This window comes from Camelina sativa, chromosome 19 (genome assembly GCF_030686135.1).
Source record: "Camelina sativa cultivar CO46 ecotype springtype chromosome 19, ASM3068613v1".
NCBI classification, from domain to species: domain Eukaryota; kingdom Viridiplantae; phylum Streptophyta; class Magnoliopsida; order Brassicales; family Brassicaceae; genus Camelina; species Camelina sativa.
In genome coordinates this window covers 14,573,002-14,599,086 of record NC_141898.1, presented here as the reverse complement: position 1 = coordinate 14,599,086, position 26,085 = coordinate 14,573,002, and the positions used below count along the sequence as shown (strand labels likewise).

Sequence of the window (26,085 nt, the reverse complement as noted above, 5' to 3'; positions counted from 1 at the left end):
ATGGTGACATGTGTGTCATTTTTCAAACATGCTAGCCAATTTTGACATCATTTTGAATGAGAAGGTAAAATGTATAAATTTACTATTAACTTGTTGATATATACGAAAATAATCCATAAGATCAACTGATTATTTAATAATATAACTTTTTATGATTTAAATCATAATTTTAAAAAAATTTAGGTTTTTTAAAAATGTGTAATTTATATAGATTGTTTTGAATTCATATGTGTAAACAAGTGAACAATTAAATAAAAAGGAAAAGTTTAACGCTTTTTACCTATCATATAAGCAAAAAAATAGGAATCTGAGTCAAAATCTAGATCTTTTATTTCGGAATATAAAGTGGTACATATCTTAAATTAGATGTGTTTGAATGTGAGATGCATATAATTTATAAGCTACAATGTTTGTTTGTTTTTTCTAATAACTTTCAACGAACTAATCAATTATCTAAGATGAGCAAATCCTTTCAACTCTCGTTCACCGTTCTTATTGTCATCACAGTTCTTGTACTAGGTTTGTATTGACATTTAGTATTGTCTAATATTACATATATATTTTTTCCTAGTAAACGAGTTTTGAATACCAAATTAGTTCTTTACAATATCAATACATTGATGTTAAATAAATTTGTGTCAAGTATTGTATAATTTAGAATTCATAATATCGAGTTCAGCTTTTTGATGTACCATACGTCCATACGTATTAGACCTGACCTGACTACAAAATGAGTTCAAATTGTTTGTACCACCTAAAAGATACTTTGAATTTCTACTCCCCCCCCCCCCCCCCCCCCCCCCCCGCGAAGATTGTTGTGATATCAATTGATTAAACATATTTCCATTGGTTTTTACATTTTTTTTTCCATTCGCTGATAGACACGTGTCTCAAACTACATCTATTGTCTTAAAAGTATTGGTGCTATATAGTTTTATATGATACATTCAAATTATCTTAATATAATAATTATTTGCAACTACATTTTTCTGAATGGATATATACCTAAATTTCTTTGAAACATCTATCTTCACTATAAGAAGATAAAATAATACCTTTTTCATTTTGTATACATAAAACTAAAATTTATATTCCAAACGTATTATTATAACAGGAGTGGTTGGAAATGTGGAGCAAAAAAGCCAACGTAAGTGTTGGAGCATTGTAAACAAAGACCGTTGTGTAGTGAAGGAGTGTGAGTCTCTGTGTCTGAAGAAACATCCGAAAGGAAAATCTATATGCATACCTTCAGCCCCTGGAAAACATTTTCAATGTAACTGTCGTCATCCTTGCCTTTAACTGCGCCTATTTTCTTCTAAACAAATAACAAATCACAAATACTGTAAAGATAAGTTTAGTTATGTTTGGTTAGTTAACTACTTGTATCATCCTTTTGCTGTTTAATTAATGAAATAATGAGATGTTAAAGTCTTAAAAGAAAATATAACCTTAAATAATATATATTTCTAATTTCAAAAGTATTATACCGGACCTCATTACACACTATATTGTATTATATGACATAAAAAATGAATTTGATTTCATGTTAATACATCCAGTTTAATTAATTTGATAAATTATGGTTTTCAAAAAGAATTCATCAGTGCCATCTTGTAACATATGATCACAAAACGAGATACCCAGGTAAAGGAAAACTTCGGTCTATGTTCTAAATAGAAAATGTTACTTTCACACTTTCTTAATTATGGTAAATCACAATTATGAAACTCAAATGGCGTAGTTACTATTTTCTCCCATTATTACACGACACATTAACCAACTTGTGAGCCACCACCACAAAAAAAAAAAAAAAAAAAAAAAAAAAACCTTTATGCATTAAAAAGATTAAGAACACATAAAACCACATAAAACAGTTCGAGCCTGGACTCATTTAGCTCCTCCCGGAGCCATCCCGTGACGCCATTAATGACCTCCACAAGTACCGAGCTGAGGAAGAAACCCATTGAAGTAGAGCATCACCCTAACGCCGTGCTCATGCTCCTCATACTCGCGGGAGCTTCCCTAAAGAAGAACTCTAACACTCCTCCAAGAGTCAACAAAACATATCGAAGCTCTAGCCAGAACACTGAGATTTTGACGTTGTTGTGAACCGCTTCGTGTTTTCTCTTGACCTCCACGATGGATGCTACCGCCATTGAGATAGAAGAGAGAGCTACGCCGTATCCTATGCGTTTCAAATTGAAGCTTGACGATCTTTCGTTGTTGCTTGATAAGATCCTTTTGCCGAGAAGCTCGTAGAAAGCTAAAGAAGAGAGCATGCACATGATAGGTATGGCATTGAGGGAAGCCACGGGGATCTCAAAGGAACGAGATAGTTTTCTATTCATCATCACGCCTTGTTGTACTGAAAAGGTTACGAGTTGTGATACGCAACAGTTCATTACAATTGTGCTCCCAAATAGTGGTAGAAGAGCTAGAAATGTTCTTGTTTCTTCAACTTGTGTTGCTGAGATCTTGTTGTTGAGCTTCGCTTTATTCTAAAACCTGGAGATTATATAGTTTACATGATAGTAAAATATCAATCCCAAAGTGCATGAGTCTCTGAATTTTCACTAAATTAAATCATTAATCATTAGTATACATGTTATAACGAATTTCTGAATATCTCATAGTCATAGTTAACAAGTAAAAAATAGCGTTTTAAAATATATTAACAAAAATCTATGGCTTCAAGAAAATATTCAATTTCTTCAATTTCTTAAATATTCAATCTATATAACAAAGTCGTTCATCAACTTAGGTAGTCTAGTTTTACATCTATATACAGTATATAGCAAAAGAAAAAGATATTAAAACCCCCCTAGTGTATTCCACAATAACTTTATCGTCGATGCTTATATGTTTTGTTTTGTTAATTCTAAAGGAACTATGTATAAGGCCCCAAACGATGGTTGTGGCACTTCACAGGACCATTCCTGATATTTGTGGAGGAATAGGGTAATCTACAAATAGGGTAGGCTAATTTATGTTATTTTAGTGTGAATAAAGAAAATAAGAAAAATATGGGTTTAGAATAATTACTTGAATTTGTTGTGATGAATGTTTTTGTCAGTAGAGTTATGATTCTGTGTCATCTCTGCATCCGTTACAAACCTATTTCGGTTTCTTGCGGCAGAAACAAACACATTCAGAATTCTGGTTAAAGGACTTCCTGTTGGGCGCTTGAATCGATACATCGGGCATCCCACGAGGAAAATGAAGATCGACGAGGCTAAAACCGCAGTGGTTGTATTGAAGCTGGAGCTCCATCCTTTGTTCTCCTCGATCCATGCAAACTATAAGGGTTACGGCCAAGAAACCTCCAAGGCAAACAGAGAAGAAGTACCAATTGAAGAATCCTGATACTAGCCTCTGATTTCTACTATCGAGCTGGTCGCCTCCATGAGCAGGCAGCGACCCCTTGACACCTCCAGCACCAGTAGCTACTGCATAAAGTCCAGTGAATAGAACCGTTGATTGAAGAGTCTATGGTGTTTTATCTCCATGAGGTTGTAACTTATGGTTATGAGCTTGGACTGTCAACAAGATCAAACCCTATAAAAGAATGGAGTATAATTTTAAGTTAAATATTCAAATTTGACTGTTTACCATGATTTAATGGGTTTTTTTAAAATACCAGTAGTTCAATGGAACAAAAGAGGACGAAAGCGGAAAAGCGAGTAAGAAAAGAGTCCGCGACAAAACCACCAAAGAGAGTGAGCAAAAGCGATGTTCCTATGAAGTTAGTCACCATGGTTGCTGCTTTGGCTGATGAGTAATGCATTGATTTCGTAAAGTACATCATGAAGTTGGTTGAATATGCTAAGAACACCATATTCTCCATCGTCTCTACAACAATACATTAGACCATACGAAACTCACTATAATGAATATCTAATGATACTAATTAGTGAGTTTTAAGGGTGTGATTTTGAGTTTTAGAAAGTTACCACAAGCAATGAAAGCAGGTATAATCCCACCATGTTTGCCAGAAATTGCCTCTTTACCTCTCCAATCTTCAAATTTCCTCTTCCATCTCAATCTGCATCTCTTTGTTCTCTTAGATTAACTATGATTATATACTTTTGCGTTTGTATTTGGTTTATTATACCTTGGCTTAAATTTACCGATGGTAGCTAGGTTGCTTCTTGGTTTTGGAAAAAAAAGAACTATGAAAAAAACTGCGTAAGAGGTGTGAATTAAGAGAAGAAACGGTAAAGCATTTACTATCTATTGACCTATTTCGCAAGAGTCCACTGACATTCAAATTTGGTTAGTTTTTATTTGGATGGTTGCAAATAATTGCAATATTTTTGTATTACTATATGAATTACATATAATATACTATCACCATGCTCAACGGTTTTTTTATTTATTTATTATTTTTTTTTTTTTGACCTTGTAAATTTTGATTAGAAATGATGAACATGTATACACCGAGGTCTAATACTAATAACTATGTGGTTTGGTCTTATGTACTGGCACCTCGTACGTTGGAGTTCCACTCCACAATACAAGAGGATGACCAAAGTATAAGTTTTTTTTTTCTGAGATACTTGAGGGGAATCGATCTTTAAGTATACGATCTACATGGAGACTCCATACCTCAAATGAGAGGTGTGTATTCAAACTGGGGAAACTTTAATAATAATTTCAATAATCTAGTAAGAAAATAGGAAATGTGCACCACCTATTTATCTTTTTGTTTTTTCTTTTTGTTTTTGTTTTTTATTTTTTTTGCAAAACACCACCTACTGTATTTATCTATTTCTACAAATTAACAAAAAAAAATTTGGGTGTCCAAGAAAATAAGTGAATGAATTTGTCTTTCCATTATGATACATAAGAAAATAGATTCTACGTATTTAGTACCTACGAGTTAATGGAAAGTATCATTAAAACATTAAAAAAACTTATTTTTTCTATTTCGATTTAAAATAAACACTAAAATAGTAAAAATATACTTATAAAATAAGATTATATTGTTTTTGTTCTATTTCTTAATTATTTTAGTAATCGGAAGAAAACGTCCTAGTGGCAATGGAATACAAGAACTATACTCTATTTTGTTATTTTATCTAAAAACTAGGTTCGGACCCGCACGTACGTGCAGAGTTATTTTTACATTTAAAAATATAATTGTCAAACGATCAAACCCGTCTAATATGTCTGATTGCAACGTTTATTTTTTTTTACCTGGAAAAACTTCATTCCTCATAATTCACATGAGTAAATAGTATGTCCACATATGTTCTGTTCCCAAAATTCTCGTCCCGTATTTGGTTATACATGAATACTAGAATTGGATCCGTGCTAGAGCACAGGTTAACATTTATTTTATTTATTTTGTAATTTTTATTTAAAGTGTTATATATATGATTGTTTTAATTTTTTTTTGCTCAAACACTATGCCATGAAATCATATGTTGAATATAACTTATGAAAACAACATCTATTTTGTAAGATATATTCTAGTAGATCTAGATTTTGACCCGCGGTACACTGCAGTTTAAGTTATTTGATAAAAATATTAACTTTTCTGTTTGTTAATTTTATTTGATTTGTTTAGTTCTTAAAATTATATATTGTATTTTGATTGTTAATTATATGACTTAACCTACACTATACCACATATTAATTATTTTGTTACAATATTAATTAATCGATTTAATTAGATACGTCTATTAATCTAATATTCATATTGTTAACAAAATAATGAGATAATATTTTATCCATGTAGCACCGAATTAATGACATTTTAAGTTTCTATTAATATTTACTCAAACATGTCTAGCCATATAATCCGTCGTGTGATATTTTAATTCGTTGTACACCGCAGAAAACACTTCATAAAAATCTAAATATATTTTTAAAATTTAAAATATTTTAATAAAGTTTCTTTTTTTTTAGAAATTGAACTACTTATAATATTTGAACTTCTTATAAAGTTTAAATATTATTCATATCTTAAACAGTTATAAAAATTAAATGTTTTAATAATTGAAATATTAATAATCTTTAAAGCTTTTAAAAAGTTCACAAAATAATGAGATGATATTTTACCCGTGTAGCACCGAATTAATGACATTTTAATTTTCTATTAATATCAACTCAAACATGTCTTGCCATATAATCCGTCATGTGATATTTTTATTCGTATATATTATTAAAATTTAAAATGTTTGAATAAATTTTATTATTTTAGAAATTGAAATACTTATAATATTTGAACTTCTTATAAAGTTTAAATATTATTCATATCTTAAACATTTTATAAAAAGATAAATGTTTTAATAATTGAAATATTAATAATCTTTAAAAATTTAAAAAGTAATACATTTGAATTTTTAAAATTATTAAAAGTTGAAATTCTTTAAAATAAAGAACCATAATAAAATGCATAAATTTTTTAATTTCAATGCCTGATAAATCAAGGTTTCTGCTCATTTGTATTCAGAATCATTTTGGTCTTTTTTTTATTAATATTACTTTGAATCTTTGCCTAGTTTTCTTAGGTTATATAGGACATTTTGTATATTTTTTTATTCATCAGTTGAGTAATATATGTCTGTTTAAAAAAAATTAAATTACATCATATGCAGAAAAAAACATAAATTTTATTATTTTTTAAATGTTACCTAAAATCATAAATCATAAAAATTAAAAATAATTTAAATATAAGATAAAATAAATGTGAAAGAAGAATCACATATTTTTGTTTTAATTAGGTTGAGAGATTTCTTTTTCTTTTAAATGTTACCTATAATTGATTTATATGTTACTATAATTAACTAAATTCATACTATTTTTATTTACCAAAAATCAGACTAACCCGTATATTATGATATACCTATGTAGATATGTCACAAGTTTATAACCAAAAAATCATAAATATATCTATTATATAGTTTACAAAAAAATGTTGTGTACTTCTGTTTTATTAAATAGGGGATATTTTCTAACATGGTTTGGAACTGATGCTGTCATTACTGAATGATATCGAAGTTAATTTTCAACAATTTTTTTTGTCGAAGTTAGAAATATAGAATATTTGAAAGCTTCACGAAAATGAGAAAAAACCTAATTAACTTTTAAAAAGTGATATTGGTCATTGGATATTAATCGTCTCAAAGGTTCATGCATCTACCATGCATTTCTTTCCCTCTTTATATTCAGAACCGAAATATGCTAAACAAAAACAAAATATGAGCTTTTTAGACTTAAAATGAAAGGGAAAAATGCAAACACAACCTTCTTGGTATTAACAAAAAGTATTATCTATGCTGTTGGGGAAAAAAAAGAAGCTTTGTTGGATTCGTAGTGGGAGACAAATCACTTCAAAGAGCGTAAAATATACCAAGACAAAAAAAATTGGGCGCTTAAACTATTGGTGTGTCTTCTTCGTTGAGACATATGAGCATTTATAGAGTAGACCTCGTTTGAACAAAAAGAACAAAAAAAAGACAAAAAAAAGAGAGAGTAGACCTCGATCGTACTTCTATAATTTTTGATTGATATATATGATGTTAGAAAACTCAAATACATAATTTACATTACGTTTGGGAGGCATTCAAACGATTGACAAGTCAAATTCACATGCCAAAATTATATCTTCTAGGAACCGTTTAAAACATTCATATGCCAAAATTTTAATTATATATGAACATAAAAGAATCTCGTCAAAATGCATTCAAAGCAGATATGTACAACCATCTTTTCTTTTCTTTTCTTTTTTGGATCAAACTAGAGCTATATGTACAAGCATCTATTAGATGCGAGTATAGGACGAGAATATGCTAGACATTATGAGGAGATTGCCACTCCCGACAGTCATCTTGTCTACCATAAGGTCCATAACTAGCACATTGTGCTAAAACGGAAATTCTTATCATGTTAGAGCATCGCATATAATCTTACAAAACAAAAGAAGTGGCATAGCAGGTGGATCCAACAGTAGATATGACTCAAGAATATATTTGGGGTGTACTCTACACTCTAGATCAGACTTTTATAGTATTAAACTAATTAATCTAAAGCTCAAACCCAAACCCCCCAAACGTCAATATTCCATTTTATGATATTATTTTTTTAAAAACAACTAAATTATTCACCTTTTAAAAAAATATGAACCCAAACAACCCAGTGAAATGTGAAATGAAGGAGTAGGACACAACTGTTAATTCGCCCATACCAAAACTCATACTTTTAACCGTGCGAATCTATCACCCTACATCGCGAAGCTATTAACCCCTACATATCCTATAAGATCACAAGTATTTTTTATTTATTTTTTTCAATCAAAAAACATAAAATATAATATATATAGTCAATTATAATTATACTGAAGTTAAGATGAGCGGAAACTAATCATTTAGTAAATTTTGATCATAGTCTTTTTAGACGTACAACTAGAATTTTATATTACCTATATCATGGAGGTGCATTAAGTGCGGAGATATGTTCAAACATCTCTCGTCAAGATGTATTTAGTGCGGATATATGCGGACACATAATTCGCTTTTACATGCATCTTTTTTTTTTGAATAAAATATAAAATTTATTCGAAAAAAATAAACATTTTTACATCAAGTGCTGTTATAGTATAAACCTGATAAAAGAAAACATTTGTTTAAAAAACTGATTCGCTTATCTTGTGTCAAACCAAATCGCCATACACTGCTCATACCGATAATCGCCCTGCTCCCTAATGGAGGTGAGTCTGTTCCGAACATCCTTGTCCAGCCTTCTGGATAGTTGGGATGCTGGGATTGGTCTTTCTCCATGTCTTTTGTTATTTCGCTCCTGCCATAGCGAATGAGCCAGTAGTTGAAAAGAATATTGCAGTAGGAATAAACGAGACCAATTCCCATGTCTATACATCCTCGCGGCCCTGTTAGAGTAAAAAGAGGCCCTAAAGGAGACCAATTGTCATGCCAGAAAGAAACACTTTGGCCATTCTTGACTTCATACAACACAAAATCAGCAGCGAGAGGACGGTATTTAGGCAATTTCTTCCACATCTAGGAGCCGAGAGTGGAGCTAGCACTAAGCGGCCAGAATGAACCCTTATGGAGGACGTAGAGTCTCAACCATTGCACCCACAGTGAGCTAGAGGATAACATTAGCCAAATAAGCTTCAGACAGCTGACCGTTTTCACCTCTGCAAGGGAGCGGAGACCAAGTCCCCCTTTCTCCTTGGGTTGGCACACCTCAGCCCACGAGACTTTCGTTTTCTTCCCATTCAACTCTGGACCTGACCATAGGAAGGCAGAGCACATACTGTTAATTTCTCTAATGTACGCTTTCGGTAATCGAAACGCAGACATCCAAAAATTGATAAGACTGTGGAGCACTGAGCTTATAAGTTGTAAGCGTCCTGCAAAAGAGAGATGTCGAGCTGTCCAACTCCCAATTCTGTCCTGTATGCGTACAATAAGAGGAGTGTAGTCTGATGTTGTCATTCTTTTAGTTAGCAAAGGCAAACCAAGGTAGCGAACGGGCAAAGAACCCGAGGCAAAAGGAAAACATCAAAGGATATCCTCCTTGTCACTCTCCCGCACCCTGCCATGTACAAGGTTGACTTCTCGAGACTGATCTTTAACCCTGAGAACTCTGCGAACTGATCAAATATCTGCAGTATTCCCTCAATTAATCGTTTATTGCCGTCGGTGAAGGCCAACAGGTCATCAGCAAAACACAAGTGTGTCAGCCGCAAGTTTTGGCAGCGAGGATGGTAGTCAATCCGTTGTTGCAGAGCAGCCCTGTCAAGCATTGTTGATAAAACTTGCATACAAATCACAAAAAGATATGGAGAGAGCGAGCATCCCTGACGGAGACCCCTCTGACTGTTGAACAAACCACATAATTCACCATTTACTTGCACTGAAAAAGAAGCCGTAGAAATACAGAGTTCAATCCACTTTATGAATCGTTTAGGGAGATTCATTGCAGAGAGAGTATTTAGCAGAAAGGGTCATTGGACCGAATCAAAAGCTTTCGAGATATCTTGATAGCACTCCGAGGAGATATCGAGTCATTGTAGCTTTCGAGATATCAATCTTGATCCGCTTTTTGATGCATTAAGTATAGATATGTCCAAACATCTTTTTAATGTAAAAATACGAAAGAGATAGATACACTAATAGAGACAGACAGACAATCGTATTCTCAACAGATACGAAAAAAGAAAATTTATACCATGCTAAAGCATCATTAAAATAAATCAAGTGGGATGACTGGTTGATCTAACAGTTTGTTGATATGTTATAAAAACCTATCCATTGACTACCTCATGTATGCCATTGATTATGAGCATGAGATATTAGTTCTAGATGATCTTCTATTGTTTCCTTTGCGCTAAGTTTCATTTTGGTTCTAGATCTTCTATGCGTTCATTGGATCATTCATTTGTACAGTCATATATATATATGAACGTTTGTAAGGGAAATATAGTTCATTTCAATCAAATTGATGTTAAGATACCCAGAAATTGACATTAATAGAAGTTCTGAATTTTATTATTGTAATCATATAAACATAACATATTGAACAGAACACAACTTTGCCAAAAACAGTTAAATTATTATATTGACAAAAATGTCTGAGAATTTTTTTTTTATATACCATTTCCACCTTTCATTGTTCTTATAAAAAATTGATGGACCCATTTCATATAAGACAGGGTCCAGCAACAGTTTTGAGTGTGTTACCCTCTCTACTTACACTAAAGCTAAACTTCTCTCCTGTTTAAGAGAAAATGAACAAAACAAATTGAATTAAAATACCAAAAAATTGTTATCACTTACCAAATCGTGATTATTATTATTCAACCCCTTAACCCATTCCCCATTTTTTTCAGCATTATTCTCATTATTATTATCATCATCACCAGTCTGTTTCTCACGTTCTTCTCTTGCTGCAAAAATCTCTTGGACGATATTCTCCACGTCCATTTTTGTATTTACATCTTTGCCCTTACCACCACCGTCGTCGTCCGGCGGTGGAATATACGGCGGTCGAGAAACCAATATCACTTTCTCCCAATCAACACCTTTGAAGAAATCGTGACCTTTGATTTCCTCAACGTTGATCCTACGGCTAGGATCTTTCTCCAACAACCTTCTTATCAAATCACGCAACGCCGTCGTTTCGCCGGTTAGATTCGGCGGTTTAGATAAAATCCGGTAAAACGTCTCTTTCCGGTTCGATCCTCTAAACGGCGTCGTCCCGTACAACATCTCGTATAGAACCACACCTAACGACCACCAGTCAACGGCGAAATCGTGGCCGTCTCCGGTGATAACTTCCGGCGAAACGTATTCCTCTGTTCCTACGAAAGAATTCGACTTTTCTCCTGAAGAATCTGAAACAGGAAACGTAGATGATGATGAGCACACCGAAGTCGATTCCTCCGGCGAGATCCCTGAGTTACAAAAACTGGAGAAGCGGAAGAGAGGTTTCTTCCTCGTCGTCCCCGGAGATGTTTTAGACGGTGACGGTGACGGTTGCGGCGTTCTTGGAGCGAGGTTTGTTGAAAGATCGAAATCGATTAGCATCAAATGCCCATTTTCTTGGATCATCACATTGTCCGGCTTCAAATCTCTGTATACGATTCCTTGATTATGTAAATACTCAAGAGCTAGCACAAGCTCCGCCGCGTAGAATCTGAAATCAAGAAAATAAGAATGAATAATTCAAGAAAACGTTGTCGAAAAGATCTTGAAAGACTTTGTGGTCTAATAACAACAACAAAATTTACCTGATAATCTCGTCGGAGAACATGTTTTCCGATTGCATTTTCCTTAAAGAATTGAGATCTCGACCGGGACAGTAATCGATGGCGTAACCGATTACTTTATCGGTAGATAAAACGCCGTGGAGAGAAGGAAAGAGAGGATGATCGAAACTGTTTAATACTCTTTGCTCGAAACTGACTCGCTTGTACTCATCTTGAGTCTCTTTATCATTCTTGTTCTTCTTCTTCTTGATGGCTTCTCTAAGTATAACTTTCAAAGCAAGCAATTTAGATTCGTCGTCTTTGACCAAGAACACAACTCCCTTAGCTCCACGACCTAGTAATGACAAAACCTCGAGTCGGTTGAAGTCCAGAGCTCGGCTCTGTTTCTCATCTCCCTCTCGCATAATGTCTAAATTATTATTAGCTCTGTCTTAAATTAAGACAGCAATGACAAAGGTGACTTTCTTATATGTGTATATTATATAACTTATAAGCTTCTCAAAGGTCCCTTATTCTTCTTGCCTTGCCGGGGAAGATTTCAAAAAAGGTGAAATAAAATTTTAAAAAAAAGGTCAAAAGTAAAGAAACGAGAAATCGCCAGAGATTCGTTGCCATGCGTTTGACCAATTTAGTTCTGAAACTATTTAAAAAAAAATTGATTTGTTGGTTTGAACAAAATGTATTATTCGACGTGTCGGGGACAAACACGTGATGTTTCTAGAGGATGTGACGTCAGGGGTGACGACGTTTACGTTGAGGCGAAAGCACCTAGAAGGCGTGGAGGAGGAGGAGGAGGATGGTGAAGTTCAATGCCTTGGAAGACGCGGCAGCATCCGATCGTGGAAGCTTTGAACGGTCCATATAAGAGACTTACTTCAGCATTAATAATATAATCATTTCATTTCTAAAGCCTCGCACCAAAAAGATCGGATCTCTCAGCCTCGCACCAAGGAGATCGGGGTTTTGACTATTGGAATCACACCAAGTAGTCGGTTTTGATTGTTGGAATCACACCAAGCAATCGATTTTGTTCACAAAAAACAGAAGAGAATCACTCTCAAAAAGAAAAGGTTTTATAAAAAGTTGGATTTATTATTTCTTTGCTCTTACATGAATTTATATAGAAGAAGAAAACTTGGTAACAAAGCCAAGTATTATTCTTGAAACTAAAAATAACAATAAAGATAGATAGTTGAATGAAGATTCAACTCTTGAATTATGTTTTCCCAAAGTGTTCTTCCCAAGGTGTCCTTCCCAATGTGTCCTTCCCAAGGTGAGTTGAACTTCAATTTTCCTCACTTCTCTTTGGCCACAAAATAGAGTGATTATTTTGGGCCTTTTTGGTCTTGAATTAGGCTCAAAGTGGACTAGACTTGATAGGTATTATCCCCAATAGAATTTCTCATGCTCTCTTCGGCCATAAGCTCTTGAATAGTCCCATTAAGTACCTCTTTGATGTTTTATCTCTTTGACTCCTTGATCAAACTTTCTGATGAGAAACAACTTGGGTTGTATCATTTATTCATCTTGGGCTTAGTTGAAACAACTTCTGGTTGCCAAACATAATTCTGGAAGCTCTTAAACCAACTCGACCTAAAACTTATCAAGTTAAGAACTAGTTTCACCTCCTTTGACAAATGGGACGTAACTCTGTGGTTTGTTGGCCAAATCTTGTGTTCTTGAGCTTGTTGGAAACATAAGAGATCCATTGACATACTCCAATTTATTTCGTGTCGAAATTGATGCTGAGTTGGTCTGTGTAACATGATCGTTGGCTCAGACGCGAAACTGGAACTAGGACAGATCCATTGACTTGAAATATCCATATCTTTCAAGTATGAACTGATTTTAACGTGCTTCTAATTCTCAGTGGTTCTAGGATGGATCAAGATTTCAGAACAGTTTTGTTCATAGCTTGAGTACTTCTGTCTTGGTCGGAATCCTCCTTTGAATGCTCGTAGGTCTAAGTCGCGTAGCCATGAGTTCACCTGATTTGTAAAATGAATAACTCCTTCACCTAAACTCTGATTGGACTGATTCAACTTCGAGATATGCTCTAGATGCGGTAAGAATGTATCCCAAATAGCAGTTTGGTAGGAAGAGTTGATCTTTGACTTCGTTCGTGTTGAGCAAGACTCAAGGGTCGTCTTGGATGGTCTCATGATCATATCAAAGTTACTCATTAACAAGATCGTGACACATGTTACTTGTATTTATAAGATGTTGATATGTCAATTATAAATTTACTAAAACATTTAAAAAAAAACTAAAATTTTAAAAGTAAAAGTTCTAAACCAATTGTAAAAAAGAAATCCACTAACTATCAATATTTGTTAATTCTTTCTTTTTAATATTTTAATTTAATTAAGTTGTAATATTTTTAGATTTTAGTTATATTAGTTAATTAAATTTGATTTCTTATTAGAAATTCGTGATGATTTTAAAATATCTTTTTATATTATTTTGAATTTTATTTCTTTAGTTAAGGATATGTCAGATCAATATTTATTAAGAAATAAAATTAATCACTAACAAGATCGTGACACATGTTACTTGTATTAATAAGATATTAACATGTGTCAATTATAAATTTACTAAAACATTAAAAAAAAACTAAAAATTAAAAAAAAAAAGTTATAGACCTATTGTAAAAAAGAAATCCACTAACTAATAACTATCAATATTTGTTAATTCTTCCTTTTTAATATTTTAATTAATCAAGTTGTAATATTTTTAGATTTTAGTTAAATTTGATTTCTTATTAGAAATTTGTGATGATTTTAAAGTATATTTTTTATTTTATTTTGAATTTTTTTCTTTAGTTAAGGATATGTAAGATCAATATTTATTTTTTCTTAATATTTTTAATGTTGTAGTATTTTTAAATTTTTGTTTATATTTTATATCTTTAAATTATCTAAGACTCATATATCATCGTACTTATAATTTTTAATTTTAATTTTTATCATATCAAGTTTACTATATTTGAATTTCTCAAATTTTAATGGGGTGGTCATAAACTCATTGCAATCATGTAGATATATATATATATATATATATTATCCACAATATTTTTTGAGTAAACAATTTTAAAGAATATTTTAGTGGTTATACAAACTGTCACAAACAAATCTTAGTGGTGAAAAGGAACTATGTCCAATTGAAAATAAATGAAAATTTGGTTTAATTTGTTCACAAAATCATTTTATATGTGGTGATAAGAGCAAACTTTAACAATAAAATATTTTTAGATGTAAGAATATTTTTTAGTGGTAAAACATAAAGTAAAATTGTACGTCGATTCTAATAAGATGACGTTTTGATGGGTTATCTCCATGTAAAACATGAATAAGTTTCGGAACGTTTTTGAAATTTGACAATATTGGTCTTTGGTTGACTATCTACTCATCTGCTTAGTCCTGGGTTTGACCTACTATAATAATATTTGTAATTAATGTTTGAAAAATAGTTTTGGTGACTGATAATATAGATTTAGATTATTGTAATAATTGTACTAATACTTTTAAAATATAAAACTATAAATTAGTGTATTAAAGTAAAAAATTTATCTCTAATTAAGAATATTTATATATTTATTTCTAGAAAGTATATCTCATTTACAAAAAATATTAATATATTCTTTCAAAATTTTATTTTATTCCCTATGTCCCTAATAGATTGACGTTTTATGATATATTATTTTTTGTCCCTAAAAGATTGATGTTGTAGATTAAAAAAAATTAAAATAACTTTTTTACTTTATGTTTTTTTTCATATGTCATTAATTTAATAGTCTATATTTTCTCTATCTACTCAAAAGTAATTATAAATTAATTTACAAATACAAATTAAATTATTTCTTAATGTGTGTGATAATGTCAAAACATCAATCTATTAGGGATAGAAGAAGGAGTACTAAACATTTTTAAAACTCGCGCATCGAGCGGGTCTTAATCTAGTAAGTTATAAACTCAAAAAGAATCGTATACTTTTAATATTTAGTGTGTGAAAATATGGTAATTATCAGTTTTCTAAATAAAAAAATTAACAAAATAAAGTAGGTATCAATAAAAAAGAGTTGGGTACATTTACTAATTTTATGCTAGTTTTAAATGAATAATAGAAGCTTTATCAAAAATTGATTTGTTAGTACAAGAATTACTAATGACTGAAATCAATTATTTTAAATCAATATTAAAAAAGCTCTGTTTTCATATTTATCACTAAATAAAGAATCTAGAGACATTTCCAATTTTTATGCTAGTTTTAAATATATTTTATTTTTTAAATAGAAAATTTTAAATAATAGAGTATATTTACAGAATTTTCAAAATAAAGAAAATTTTAAATTAGTAGAATATATGCAAAAAAAAAACAAATACAGTTTCAAAGAAAGATGACTGATGTATATAAGCAAGCATACAAATAGTTGATCAAACAAGATAAAGCTGATGACAATTTCGTATCAACACAAGTATATGGTGGAAACGATAAGCCTAAAATAAATAATTTAAGAAATATATTTTGAAAATCTACAATATTCAGAATTTATGTTACTTAAAGCAGTTGAGGTCTCATGCATGCTATGGGAATATATAAGTTATTAACTTATTACATTCAAGGTCGTGGTATGTAACTGAGAGAGTCAAAGCATCTACGACATTGATTTAGAACCTCTCATGTGTATCTTAATATTAACGTATTGAATTTTTTTTTTATGTAGTTTAGTTATATATTTAAAATTTAAAACAAAACAAGTGTTAAGAGAGTTTCTTTATAAGAGCTCATTACTATTTCCCCTAAGAACCTCTCTCTCATTTTCTTTTTCTCTACATTTTAATGAAAAGTATCTTGTTAAGATATCCCAAATCAAATGGATATGCAAGGCGTACACAATTAGATATCGATCATGTGTTTCTTACCAAGATCCCTCACATGTAACTATATAAGTTTGGAAGTTGATCGGAGACGTAAAAGATTTAGAACTCCAAGATAGAAGTTCCAAATGGAAAGTATAATGTTATAAGTCGAAAAAGAAGCATTGACTTGTCCAAAGTGGAAGTTTTGGCTTAGAAAACCCTTACCTGTTTTTTAATTTGCAAGAAACTGCTACCTACGGTGGAGCTCTTGTGTTTTTACGACAATAAGAAACGGTAGAGAGAAATGGTAAAACGGCTGAGATGACGTATCATGATTGGATAAGTGGAGGAGTTTGCGGTGGACGCTTCTCTGCGGAAGTGGAGAAGAGAAACGTGTTATTACTAGTACCGACTCAATCAATTTTTGTTATTCTTCACATTTTAACCTGTCCACATACATGCACTGCTAATGTGCTATGTTTCATTGGCATATTCTCCGTTATATTTTTTATCCAGTTTGATAGATACATAAGTATTTGACATTTTGGTCTCATTCTAAGATGCTGATTGACATTTTGACCTCTTAGTCATTAATTTAATAGATTATAACAAAACCTTCTTTTTTAAAACACTAAGGGTCTGATTGGTAACGTAGCCAAAGCTGTACAGAAAAATTCTAAGCTGAAGCTGTAAGCTTTTACGGAATAGTGAAAAGCTGTAAAAAAAAGTTGTATATGAAAGCTGTACAAAAAAGCTGAGAGTAAAATTTTTAATAAAATTGTTGGTAAAGTTTTTGTGATTGGTAAAAATCAAAACTGTACCATTTGTAAAGCTTTGTTTGTGTTTACCAATCAGACACTAAATGTGAACATACATGGTCACGGATACAAACATCGCGTTAACCAACTTTGTGGGTAAAAAATACAAATCCAAAAGAAAAAAAAATAATATCATTTAGATCATATCACTCAGATTGAATAAATTGAAGTAGTCTCCAACTATTCGCCCACACTTTATACTAGCCGGCCTACTCCATACTATATATAGATCACGTCCTGATGAACAAACGAGCATTGACGGCACCCTCATGATCAAACCCTAAAGATCGGCAGTTTACAGCGTCACTACTCAAAGGCTTCACTCCCAAACCAGATCCAACCTTTCTTTTGTACGGACCAAACCACTTGTGTTGCAAATAAGAGCTTCTCCGCCACGGTGGGAGAGACAAGCCACGGCTCTTCATCGACCGCTTCGTAGCGTCACATAACTCTCTCACAATCGTCCTCAGATTCACTTCTTTCCCGACAAAAACATTAGGAAGCAACTGCAACACACGCGTGTATTCTTGCGTCGGCCTTGCGATCTCGAACTCGGAAGCAAAGTCTAGATCAACGAAGTAACGGACGGCCGTCGGCTTGTAAATGACGTCAATGAACTCGTAACTACCGGCTGTGAGTTTGGCCGATGAGTTCCATTTGGACACACAAACGGCCGCGTCGTGGCCGAGCTCTCGCAGAAACGAAGCTACCTTGTTCTGGAAAACAGATTTGTTCCTTGACCTAAAACCGGAATATGTCTCCGCGGCTCTTAAAACGTGAGCTAGCAATAGATTCCGATAAGGATCAGAATCAGAGAAGGTCACCGCCATCTTCAAGATCTCCTCACTAGCTTGGGAACGTTTGACTATAGAATTCTCAGACAGGTCGGAGTCGGAGTCGTCGTAGAGTGTCTCTTCGTGACCATCGTCGAAAAACCCGTGTACAAGCTCGCAGAGTCGAGGAGAATCTTGGTCTAGGATGCAACCGTGGCTACTTAAGATCCGAGCTTTAGCTTCGTCGTCGAGTGGATCAGTGACACGTTTGGTTCTTGAGAGAACAGCCATTGATATTTGAGTGAATAGAGAACTATTTTGGTGATTGGTGTGAGATTGTTAGTGAGAAATGTAAAGGTGAGAAAATCAAAATATAAAGTGAGTTATGAGGAGGATATTTAGCTTGGAATATTCGTAGATTTCTATGTTTTTAGTTTACATTTTTGTAATTAGTTTTGGGAAAAGTAAGATTTGGTTTTAATTAAGTCTTATCTCATTTGAGGTTAAGACCGATGCCTAGGAAGTATATCCGAATGGTACCTGACGATTATTCCAGTTCGTAAGATATAGTGACGTGGACGGACGAGATTTAAAGCGTCTACAGAATATCCCTTTTTGTAATTCTTACAAGAAAATATTATCCGATCCATTATTGTGGTAACACCTTATCCGAAAAGTTAAAAGTTCTGATTTGATGCAATCAGTCATCCATGGTGGCCGACGATTTCAAGAGTAAGCTTGTGAGGGTTGGTTTGGATCCATCGACATTGACGGAGATGAGTTGAAAGAGATGTAAAGATATATGAAGTCTGAATCGATTAGAGATTTGCATTCTTTGCTCAGTGATCTGAATCTCGCGATGTTCTTCAGTGGACAATTCTAAAATGTCCATATAGCAAATAAACTCGGTATCATATCAAGAACACAAGGGAATCTTGAAAATTAGGCCTTTGGCTTTTTGCCTTCATAGTTCCATGTTCTACACCAACAGCAGACGAATTTTTTCTAAAAATCAACACATGCGATTAAATCAATCAACACATGCGATTAAATCACTAGCTCAAGTCCAATGTCATCTCATCATACAAGTCCCCTGTTTTATAAATCTCACTAACGCTCAGTTTGAAAAACTAAAAAAGCATTGCAACAAACGAAAAGAGAAGAAAATGAAAATGCAGAGTGCTAGGAACGTTTTCAAGGGCTCAGGTGCTCATTGCCTCTCCATCTTTTGATGATTCCTTCTGCAAATTCCCACCAATACAAGATTTGGTTATATCATCATAACAATCCCACTTTCTACTTTAATCTTCTTGTAACATATGACCAAACCATTTAAATTGATTAGAGATACTTACAGTTAGTTTTGCAAACATGTTTCCATAAAACTTGGCTTCCTTTTTGTTGAACTCCTTCATTTTCTCCTTCAACCTTCTCTGTTCCAGCTTCACTTCCCTGTCATTTGAAAATAAAATAGCAAATACAATGTTCACTTTAGTGTATGAGGAGACATTGCAAAAAAACTATTCACCTACTCAAAGCTAAATTGGATATAGATAAGATGGGTATATGACTAAGAGAGAGACCTGTTGTTGGGATCGATTTCAAGGGCCTTCTTGACATCAAACTCAGCCAAGTCTAAATCAGCCAACTCCATATATGCTTGGGCTCTCCTGTATAAGGCCTTCACATTGGTGCTTTCTAGCTCTAACACCTAAACACCAAAAGCACCATTTACCTTCAGCTAGGTTTTGAAAGTGAAGTAAAGGATTTGTATTTTAAATCAACCAATTATTATTACCTTTGTGCAGAGTTTTTCAGCCTGCTTGTAATCTTTCAATTTGAGTTTGCAGGCTGCATCGTTTAGATTGCACGCCACCTTCAATGCTTTTGCTTGCTTCTTCTCCTCTTCACTGAAGGATGTGTCGTATTCAATGAATTTGACAGCCTGAGAAGAAACTAAACCATGTAAGATGATGTCCAACATTAATAAAAACTCACACATATCAACAAGCAGTTCATAACATTATATACCTTCTCGTATCTTTTGGACGCCAGGGCATATTTGCCTGCTTTAAACTTGGAATTTCCTTCTTCCTTCTTCTTAGTAGCAGCTTCTATCTTTTCTTCAGTGTTCATGTCCCACGATTCCCTTTCCTAAATACCCAATTGCAAACAAGTGTTGGACACTTATACTTCCTTACTGGCTAAATTGTGACCATCATAAGCATCTAGAAACTATACTAACCTTGTCGAAAGTCACAAGATCAACCTCATAGTAGACAGTTGACTTTGGTGGCACCACAGCCAATTCCTGTTTTGACTCATTAGAACCAAAGGCGTACTCAGGTTCTACTGTCACCAATGCCACTTCACCCTTTTTCATCTTCATGACAGCTCTATCAAGTCCATCGACCACTTGCTCTGTTTAGGCATCCAGCAAATGATTTACCATGATAAGTACACCAGGAATTCCAAGTGGTCGTCTTTAAGAAAGTTCAAGTGAGTGTTTACAGGAGCAGTGTAGTTACCTTCATCTGTTTTGAACTCAAACAGTTCCTCATTCTCACCATGACCTTTCTTCAGGAATACAGTTCCATCTTGAAGTTTCCCTATCAATTTCACTGCCAGAATGAAACAAAGAAAAGCCTGGTAAGAAACCATTATGCCTGGTTAAAACATCAGTTCAATAAAATCCGAAATGCAAACCTTTCACAACTGCCCCCTCGTTAGGACGCTCATATCCCTCCCCTTCCTTCAAGATTTTCTTCATAACCTTGTTGTCATCAGTTACTTCTGAAACTGTTTTCCAGGAAACTAACTCCAGATTGATCTCAAGTGTCGCATTTGGAGGAACAGCACCTTCACCAGCAGAGGCAGGTTTGCCCTTCTCCCCAAAACCATCTGCCCCATTGATAAGAAGATTGGAATAAGAGAAGATATACACACCATGGCAGAATTAGGGAAAAACAAAGTGAGGCAACTCGTCTTACATTGTGGTTTAACTGTCAGAAGGACCTTTTCACCCTTTTTCATGGTTTTCACAGCCTTAGAAAGTGCAGGGCAGAAATGTCCTATTAACCATATAGATCACAAAAACTGTGAGAGAGCGAAAATATTGTCGGACATGCCCATCACATCTGAAAAGAAATCAGAGCACTAACCATCTTTAACAGTGAATTCAACGCCATTAGATTTCCCAACAATGGTACCATCGTCAAGTTTAGCCTCGAACTTAACTGAATAAACAAACAGGAAATACCGTTAGCAAAATCAAACACAAACCCATCTCTAAAGCTAGTCTTGGATACTCATAACAAAGTGAACACACACCAAGAACTTCATCGAGATCCTTTGGGTTCTCCCACTTCTCTCCCACAGCAAGAATCTTCTTAAACACACCACCATCTTTGCATATGTCCTTAACACTAACCCATGTAAGCAACTCCACATCAAACTGAAGCGTGGCGTTCGCAGGGATTGTCGGCGGTGAACCAGATTCCCCATACGCTAGCTCCGCAGGGATAGTGAAAACAGCGTTTTCACCTTTCTTCATTGTCTTGATACCAATATCCCATCCTTTAATAACCTGACCTGCAAAACCACAATACCACAAACAAATCAGTAAATCAGAAAGCTCGTTGTCAAGTTGAACACTATAATCACCAAGTTCTTACTGATAGAAACACTATAATCGCTAGTCACAAATCCAAGATACGGAAACTATTAGGTCTTTAGGAATAGTCAAATCAAGCTAGATCAATCGTATCGAGAGAGATGAGATTCAACAAACCTTGTCCAAGAGTGAATTTAAAAGGCGTTGCTCTATCACGGCTAGAATCAAACTTCGTCCCATTTAACAAAGTCCCAGTGTAATGCACTGCAGAAAAACAAAATCAAAGCTCAGCTTCGTTCCAAAAAAAAAAAAAAAAAAAAGCAAATCGAGAGCTTAAACTTCGAATCGATTTGGATGACGATACCTTCAACTTCATCGCCGTTCTCAGGAGTCTCGTAACCTTCACCTTCCTTAACAAGCTTCTTCTTCAAGCCTTGTTGGATCTCTTTCTCTTCACCGACCTTGAGATACGCAGCGGCGTCGCCGAAATCCATGTCGTCGTCGTCGTTCATTCCACCGACCGGAGGCATCTCGAAATCTGTATCCATCTTTCTCGATTGAATTCAAAGAAACGCAAAAGAAGAATCAAAATCGCGTGAAAGAGTATTTGTGAGGAGGATTTTAGGAATTGGAAGTGTGTGACTCGACTCGATTTTATTATATATGAGAGGTTGAATAAAAAAAGGGTTCTAGAGAGTTCCTTAAATCTTTTATGCCGAAGGAGATGACGGAGTTAAGTGACAGAAAGATTGTTCCAGAAGCACATGCTATTGGACCATTGGGCTTTATAATTCTTTTTTTTTTTTTGCTTAACTCTTTTTAATAGGCAAAATTAAATGTCAAAATAGAACAAATATAGATTAGGCCCAACAAGGCTGGTTAACAAGTAAACAAATCTGACCCATAGATAAAAAATACTTAAAGACCATTAAACCATCGACTCCAACATATATTTTTATTTTTTACTCTATTTTAGAGTAACTTTTTTCTAATTTATCATTTTATTTCTGACTACAAAATAGAGTTAATATAAGATAATAAAGTTGAGAATAGAGCTTGCTCTAAGATTGGAGCAAATGTTACTGTATAATAGAATAAAGTGAGGTTAGAGATATCTTTAGGGATATTATTAGTTTGTGATTTAAATAGTATTTTAATGACTTTAAATGTTATGTAAAATCAAGATTTTGTTTAACTCTCCTAAAGTTTGGTGTTATTAATTTGTGATTTGTAAAAAGTCATTTAATATCTTAATGAATCTATAGTTATTGGATTCATAATTTTATAAAGTCATTAAAAATTTTGTGTTATTTAAAAATATATAATTGTTGATGAATTAAATTATTATGTTCTTGCTTTATGATTTTATACACTTTTCTTCAAAAAAAACAAAATCATGAAAAAATCATCAAAATAGAAAGATTCTTTGGACAAATTAAAAGATTATAGAAAAACTAATCAACAATATTGTAGAAAACTCTCTAGCAATCTCTTACAATCTTTGATTTATTCACTTTCTATGATTTTATTCAAGTAATCAAAATTCCTTTTAAAGTAGAATCTAATAACCCCACCTATGTTTTTGTTTTAGATTTTGAAAAAAACTGAGTTTTTATCTATTCAAAATTATGCAAATAGTGGTGTCATGATAATTTAATAATATTAAATTTAAGACTTAAAAAAATATGACACCAGTTTGAATAAGTGTTTTCATAATTATATTACATATTTTTAAGATTCAGACAAATATTGCACCACTCATTTTTTTGTTAAGAGTTGTGATGGATTGTTGATAAATTGAAAAAGTTAAGTAAAGGTAATGAAAAGAGATAGAGAAGTGAAACAATATGAAGATGAGGCCGGAAAAGAGTACAAGAAGACTAAAAACCTTACCTAGAAGAAAATCCATGATGGTGCTAGTTCTTGGGTAACAACCAGGAGGACGTAGAAAGAAGCTTCCTGTCATGGATCTTTCAAAGAAGCCATTTGTGAAAAAATCTGTGAGTGGAGCCAGCTATTTTGTGAAGCTTCTCATGGAGCTAATCGGGTATGGTGATGAGTAGGGAGACGACATCGAAAAGGGAAAAGACGGTTTTAAAACACCGTTAGGGCAACTTCAATGGAGGGTTATATTTTTGGGGCTCTTAAATTTTGAATTAATATAAGATGTACTTTTAGTTGAATAAGAACTTTGGTAAGCATAATTACAATTTTTCCTACCAATGGTGGGTTCTTATTTTGAGTCTCTTAATTTATTAATTTTTTTAAAAAATTAAAGAAATTAAAGTAGAATATGAAATTATTGCATAGTAAAATATTTGTTTATAAAATTATTGCATTTCATAAAATTTTAAACATTGAAAACATTAAAACATAAAAATAAACATGAAGCTTGTTGTTGTTGCAAAGACTGTTCTGGAATTTTCCCATGAAGCTTGTTGTTGTTCAATATTCTGCACATAAACATAATGATCCATACTTCTATTTTGTGTATAATTTAAAGGATAAGTTCATATGATTAACTTACAAAGAGTTTAGATTCTGTAGTTGGCCAACTTCAAAGGGAATAACTCCGGAGAGCAGATTGAATGATACATCACTGCAAGTAAAACAGCCAAAACAATTGCTCTAGCTTCCCAAGCTCAGGTGGGATAGTTCCCACCAGTTTGTTGTCGTTTAGTTACCCAAAAAGATGTGTTCAGCTCCACTGTCAAGAAGACTATGCAAAGAGTGAGTACTTGAATAAAACGCCAAGGTCCCTGCAGCGGATGCCACTCGTCTTTGTCCCAATGAGCTGGTGTGAACTGCCCCAGTGTCCTTTTCACCTAAAAAAAATAACACAATTCTCATCACTAGTTCAATGGCTACGACCATGTGTATGCACTCTCAAGGTTGAACAAACTTACTTTTCCAATAATGTTAGGCTGGCGGCAAATGCCAACCCACTCATATGTTTTTCCATCAAAGTATCATACTGTATACATTCCTGCCCAGATCCCTACCAACATTAAAACAATACAAACTGTTATCCACAACATCTTAAAACCACAGCGTATAGATTGGCAAGGAGGTTTAAGAATCATACCAAACCAATTGCATATCAAGATATCAAGAACAATACTATCCCACCAGCACTCGTTGAAATTTGGTAACATATGCCGAAAAGTAAGCTGGAGAACATAAACATACACTTTTGGTGATACAGGGGAAGATATATCTTTGTCTTAATCAAACTGAAGCCTGTAACATAAGAAAACGAAGACAAGGACCAACCTCCAATAACTCAAAACCAATTGAAAGCACCCACAGAAGTGGCTGATTCCGGATCAGAATTGCTTTTCCCCACCATCCAAAGACGTGAGCCAAGAAAAATTCATCAAATATTGTGTCCTGAGAACATATAACCAAAGCATAAGCCTTTAGATGATATGAAGGTTGTTTAAGCTAAAAGGGGAGTTGTTGAGAAAATACCCTACATAAAGATTCTTAAACATGTTTGTTGGGTGATCAGGAACATAAATTGTGACACTACCAAGCGACAGAACACAAAACTAAAACACACACAGAATACACCATAGTCAACACCTTACTGAGTAAAGCACAAGTAGCTATGTTGATACCTCGATTCGATTCCACCACCGGGACCGTCCAAAACACATTTAAAATCTCCTGATGAAGCATCAAAGATCTGAACAACACCATCTAATCCACCAGTAGAAAGTAACTGTCCATAAGATTGCCAAAATTAACTTGGTCAGAAAGGAATTGCTATAAAATGGCATATATGGGATCAAAAATCAAACAACCCTAATTTGTTTACCTAATCGCGAAATCTCCTTCGCTACGCATCACCTCCGCCGATTCAATCTCCTCTGCTACGCATCACCTCCGAGCCCAAACTCCTCTGATTACATATCATTCGATTCTATCTTCTTCCAAAGTCGATTCGGGACTTCTGTCGCGAGAAAGAGAGAGAGAGACAGAAAAAAAAAAAAAAAAAAAAAAAAATTTGAACTCAATCGATGATAATTTTTTTTTGCTCTTCTATTATTTTCCTTGTCCAATAACAGGTTGCCTCTTAAATCAGATTTGAGTCTACTAAACAAGAGGCTCTCTTATATCATTTTTTCTTTTAACTGATTTATTTTTTTCCCACAAAACAGTAAAAACTTCTCTTAAAACCTCCCATTAGGGATAACTTTAGTGACAAGATTTGTTATGTTATCGATGCTTTTTTTTTGGTATATGAGACTCAGTCGTTAATGCTCGTTTTTTTTATTAGTAG

General features: G+C 33.5%; 5 protein-coding genes and 1 pseudogene across 8 annotated transcripts; 1 reads left to right on the top strand and 5 right to left on the bottom strand.

Annotated features, from left to right (window-relative positions):
* The first annotated feature begins 458 nt into the window (after window positions 1–458).
* Window positions 459–1,377, top strand: LCR4 (low-molecular-weight cysteine-rich 4). The gene is made up of 2 exons (XM_019240909.2): window positions 459–519; window positions 1,115–1,377. Exons 1-2 carry the CDS (start codon window positions 459–461, stop codon window positions 1,297–1,299), a joined length of 246 nt encoding a protein of 81 aa, XP_019096454.1. The 3' UTR covers window positions 1,300–1,377.
* Window positions 1,378–1,804: 427 nt separating this feature from the next.
* On the bottom strand, window positions 1,805–4,048 carry LOC104767862 (protein NRT1/ PTR FAMILY 4.1-like; annotated as a pseudogene). Its single transcript, XR_015591708.1, has 4 exons — window positions 3,953–4,048; window positions 3,638–3,857; window positions 3,043–3,555; window positions 1,805–2,505 (listed from the first exon to the last, which is right to left on the bottom strand). The product of XR_015591708.1 is annotated as a protein NRT1/ PTR FAMILY 4.1-like (transcript).
* A 6,512-nt stretch (window positions 4,049–10,560) lies between these two features.
* On the bottom strand, window positions 10,561–12,352 carry LOC104766447 (serine/threonine-protein kinase OXI1). The gene is made up of 2 exons (XM_010490334.2): window positions 11,759–12,352; window positions 10,561–11,664 (listed from the first exon to the last, which is right to left on the bottom strand). Exons 1-2 carry the CDS (start codon window positions 12,139–12,141, stop codon window positions 10,776–10,778), a joined length of 1,272 nt encoding a protein of 423 aa, XP_010488636.2. The 5' UTR covers window positions 12,142–12,352; the 3' UTR covers window positions 10,561–10,775.
* A 4,999-nt stretch (window positions 12,353–17,351) lies between these two features.
* On the bottom strand, window positions 17,352–18,790 carry LOC104766445 (uncharacterized). Its single transcript, XM_087500944.1, has one exon. It carries the CDS (start codon window positions 18,476–18,478, stop codon window positions 17,645–17,647), a length of 834 nt encoding a protein of 277 aa, XP_087357070.1. The 5' UTR covers window positions 18,479–18,790; the 3' UTR covers window positions 17,352–17,644.
* Window positions 18,772–22,809, bottom strand: LOC104766444 (peptidyl-prolyl cis-trans isomerase FKBP62). The gene is made up of 13 exons (XM_087500943.1): window positions 22,165–22,809; window positions 21,978–22,064; window positions 21,518–21,778; window positions 21,349–21,423; window positions 21,178–21,258; window positions 20,894–21,088; window positions 20,716–20,808; window positions 20,433–20,608; window positions 20,219–20,341; window positions 19,986–20,132; window positions 19,771–19,898; window positions 19,543–19,639; window positions 18,772–19,428 (listed from the first exon to the last, which is right to left on the bottom strand). Exons 1-13 carry the CDS (start codon window positions 22,346–22,348, stop codon window positions 19,390–19,392), a joined length of 1,686 nt encoding a protein of 561 aa, XP_087357069.1. The 5' UTR covers window positions 22,349–22,809; the 3' UTR covers window positions 18,772–19,389.
* Window positions 22,810–24,081: 1,272 nt separating this feature from the next.
* On the bottom strand, window positions 24,082–25,891 carry LOC104766443 (CDP-diacylglycerol--serine O-phosphatidyltransferase 1-like). 3 transcript variants are annotated; one of them, XR_764032.3, is made up of 8 exons: window positions 25,621–25,885; window positions 25,421–25,524; window positions 25,272–25,351; window positions 25,074–25,190; window positions 24,886–24,970; window positions 24,707–24,798; window positions 24,328–24,625; window positions 24,082–24,253 (listed from the first exon to the last, which is right to left on the bottom strand). XR_764032.3 is itself a non-coding variant. In XM_087500941.1 (8 exons), the coding sequence occupies exons 2-6, from the start codon at window positions 25,457–25,459 to the stop codon at window positions 24,770–24,772; spliced, it is 345 nt and encodes a 114-aa protein (XP_087357067.1). In that variant the 5' UTR covers window positions 25,460–25,524; window positions 25,621–25,885; the 3' UTR covers window positions 24,082–24,253; window positions 24,328–24,625; window positions 24,707–24,769. The 3 variants fall into 3 exon arrangements, 2 of the variants coding, with proteins under 2 accessions (XP_087357067.1, XP_087357068.1); XM_087500941.1 differs by having other exon boundaries at window positions 25,277–25,351; XM_087500942.1 differs by lacking the exon at window positions 25,272–25,351 and having other exon boundaries at window positions 25,621–25,891.
* Window positions 25,892–26,085: the final 194 nt, after the last annotated feature.

Coding starts and splice junctions, on each gene's coding strand:
- LOC104766443 (XM_087500941.1), bottom strand. CDS start 25,459: ATGTGTTTTGGACGGTCCCGGTGGTGGAATCGAATCGAG. Junction 25,191..25,276: donor ACATGTTTAAGAATCTTTAT/GTAGGGTATTTT, acceptor ATATGTTCTCAG/GACACAATATTTGATGAATT. Junction 24,799..24,885: donor CTTGATATGCAATTGGTTTG/GTATGATTCTTA, acceptor TAATGTTGGTAG/GGATCTGGGCAGGAATGTAT.
- LCR4 (XM_019240909.2), top strand. CDS start 459: ATGAGCAAATCCTTTCAACTCTCGTTCACCGTTCTTATTGTCATCACA. Junction 520..1,114: donor CATCACAGTTCTTGTACTAG/GTTTGTATTGAC, acceptor TTATTATAACAG/GAGTGGTTGGAAATGTGGAG.
- LOC104766445 (XM_087500944.1), bottom strand. CDS start 18,478: ATGGCTGTTCTCTCAAGAACCAAACGTGTCACTGATCCACTCGACGAC.
- LOC104766447 (XM_010490334.2), bottom strand. CDS start 12,141: ATGCGAGAGGGAGATGAGAAACAGAGCCGAGCTCTGGACTTCAACCGA. Junction 11,665..11,758: donor TTCTCCGACGAGATTATCAG/GTAAATTTTGTT, acceptor TCTTGATTTCAG/ATTCTACGCGGCGGAGCTTG.
- LOC104766444 (XM_087500943.1), bottom strand. CDS start 22,348: ATGGATACAGATTTCGAGATGCCTCCGGTCGGTGGAATGAACGACGAC. Junction 20,609..20,715: donor TGAGTTCAAAACAGATGAAG/GTAACTACACTG, acceptor ATGCCTAAACAG/AGCAAGTGGTCGATGGACTT. Junction 19,429..19,542: donor ACATGTTTGCAAAACTAACT/GTAAGTATCTCT, acceptor GGGAATTTGCAG/AAGGAATCATCAAAAGATGG.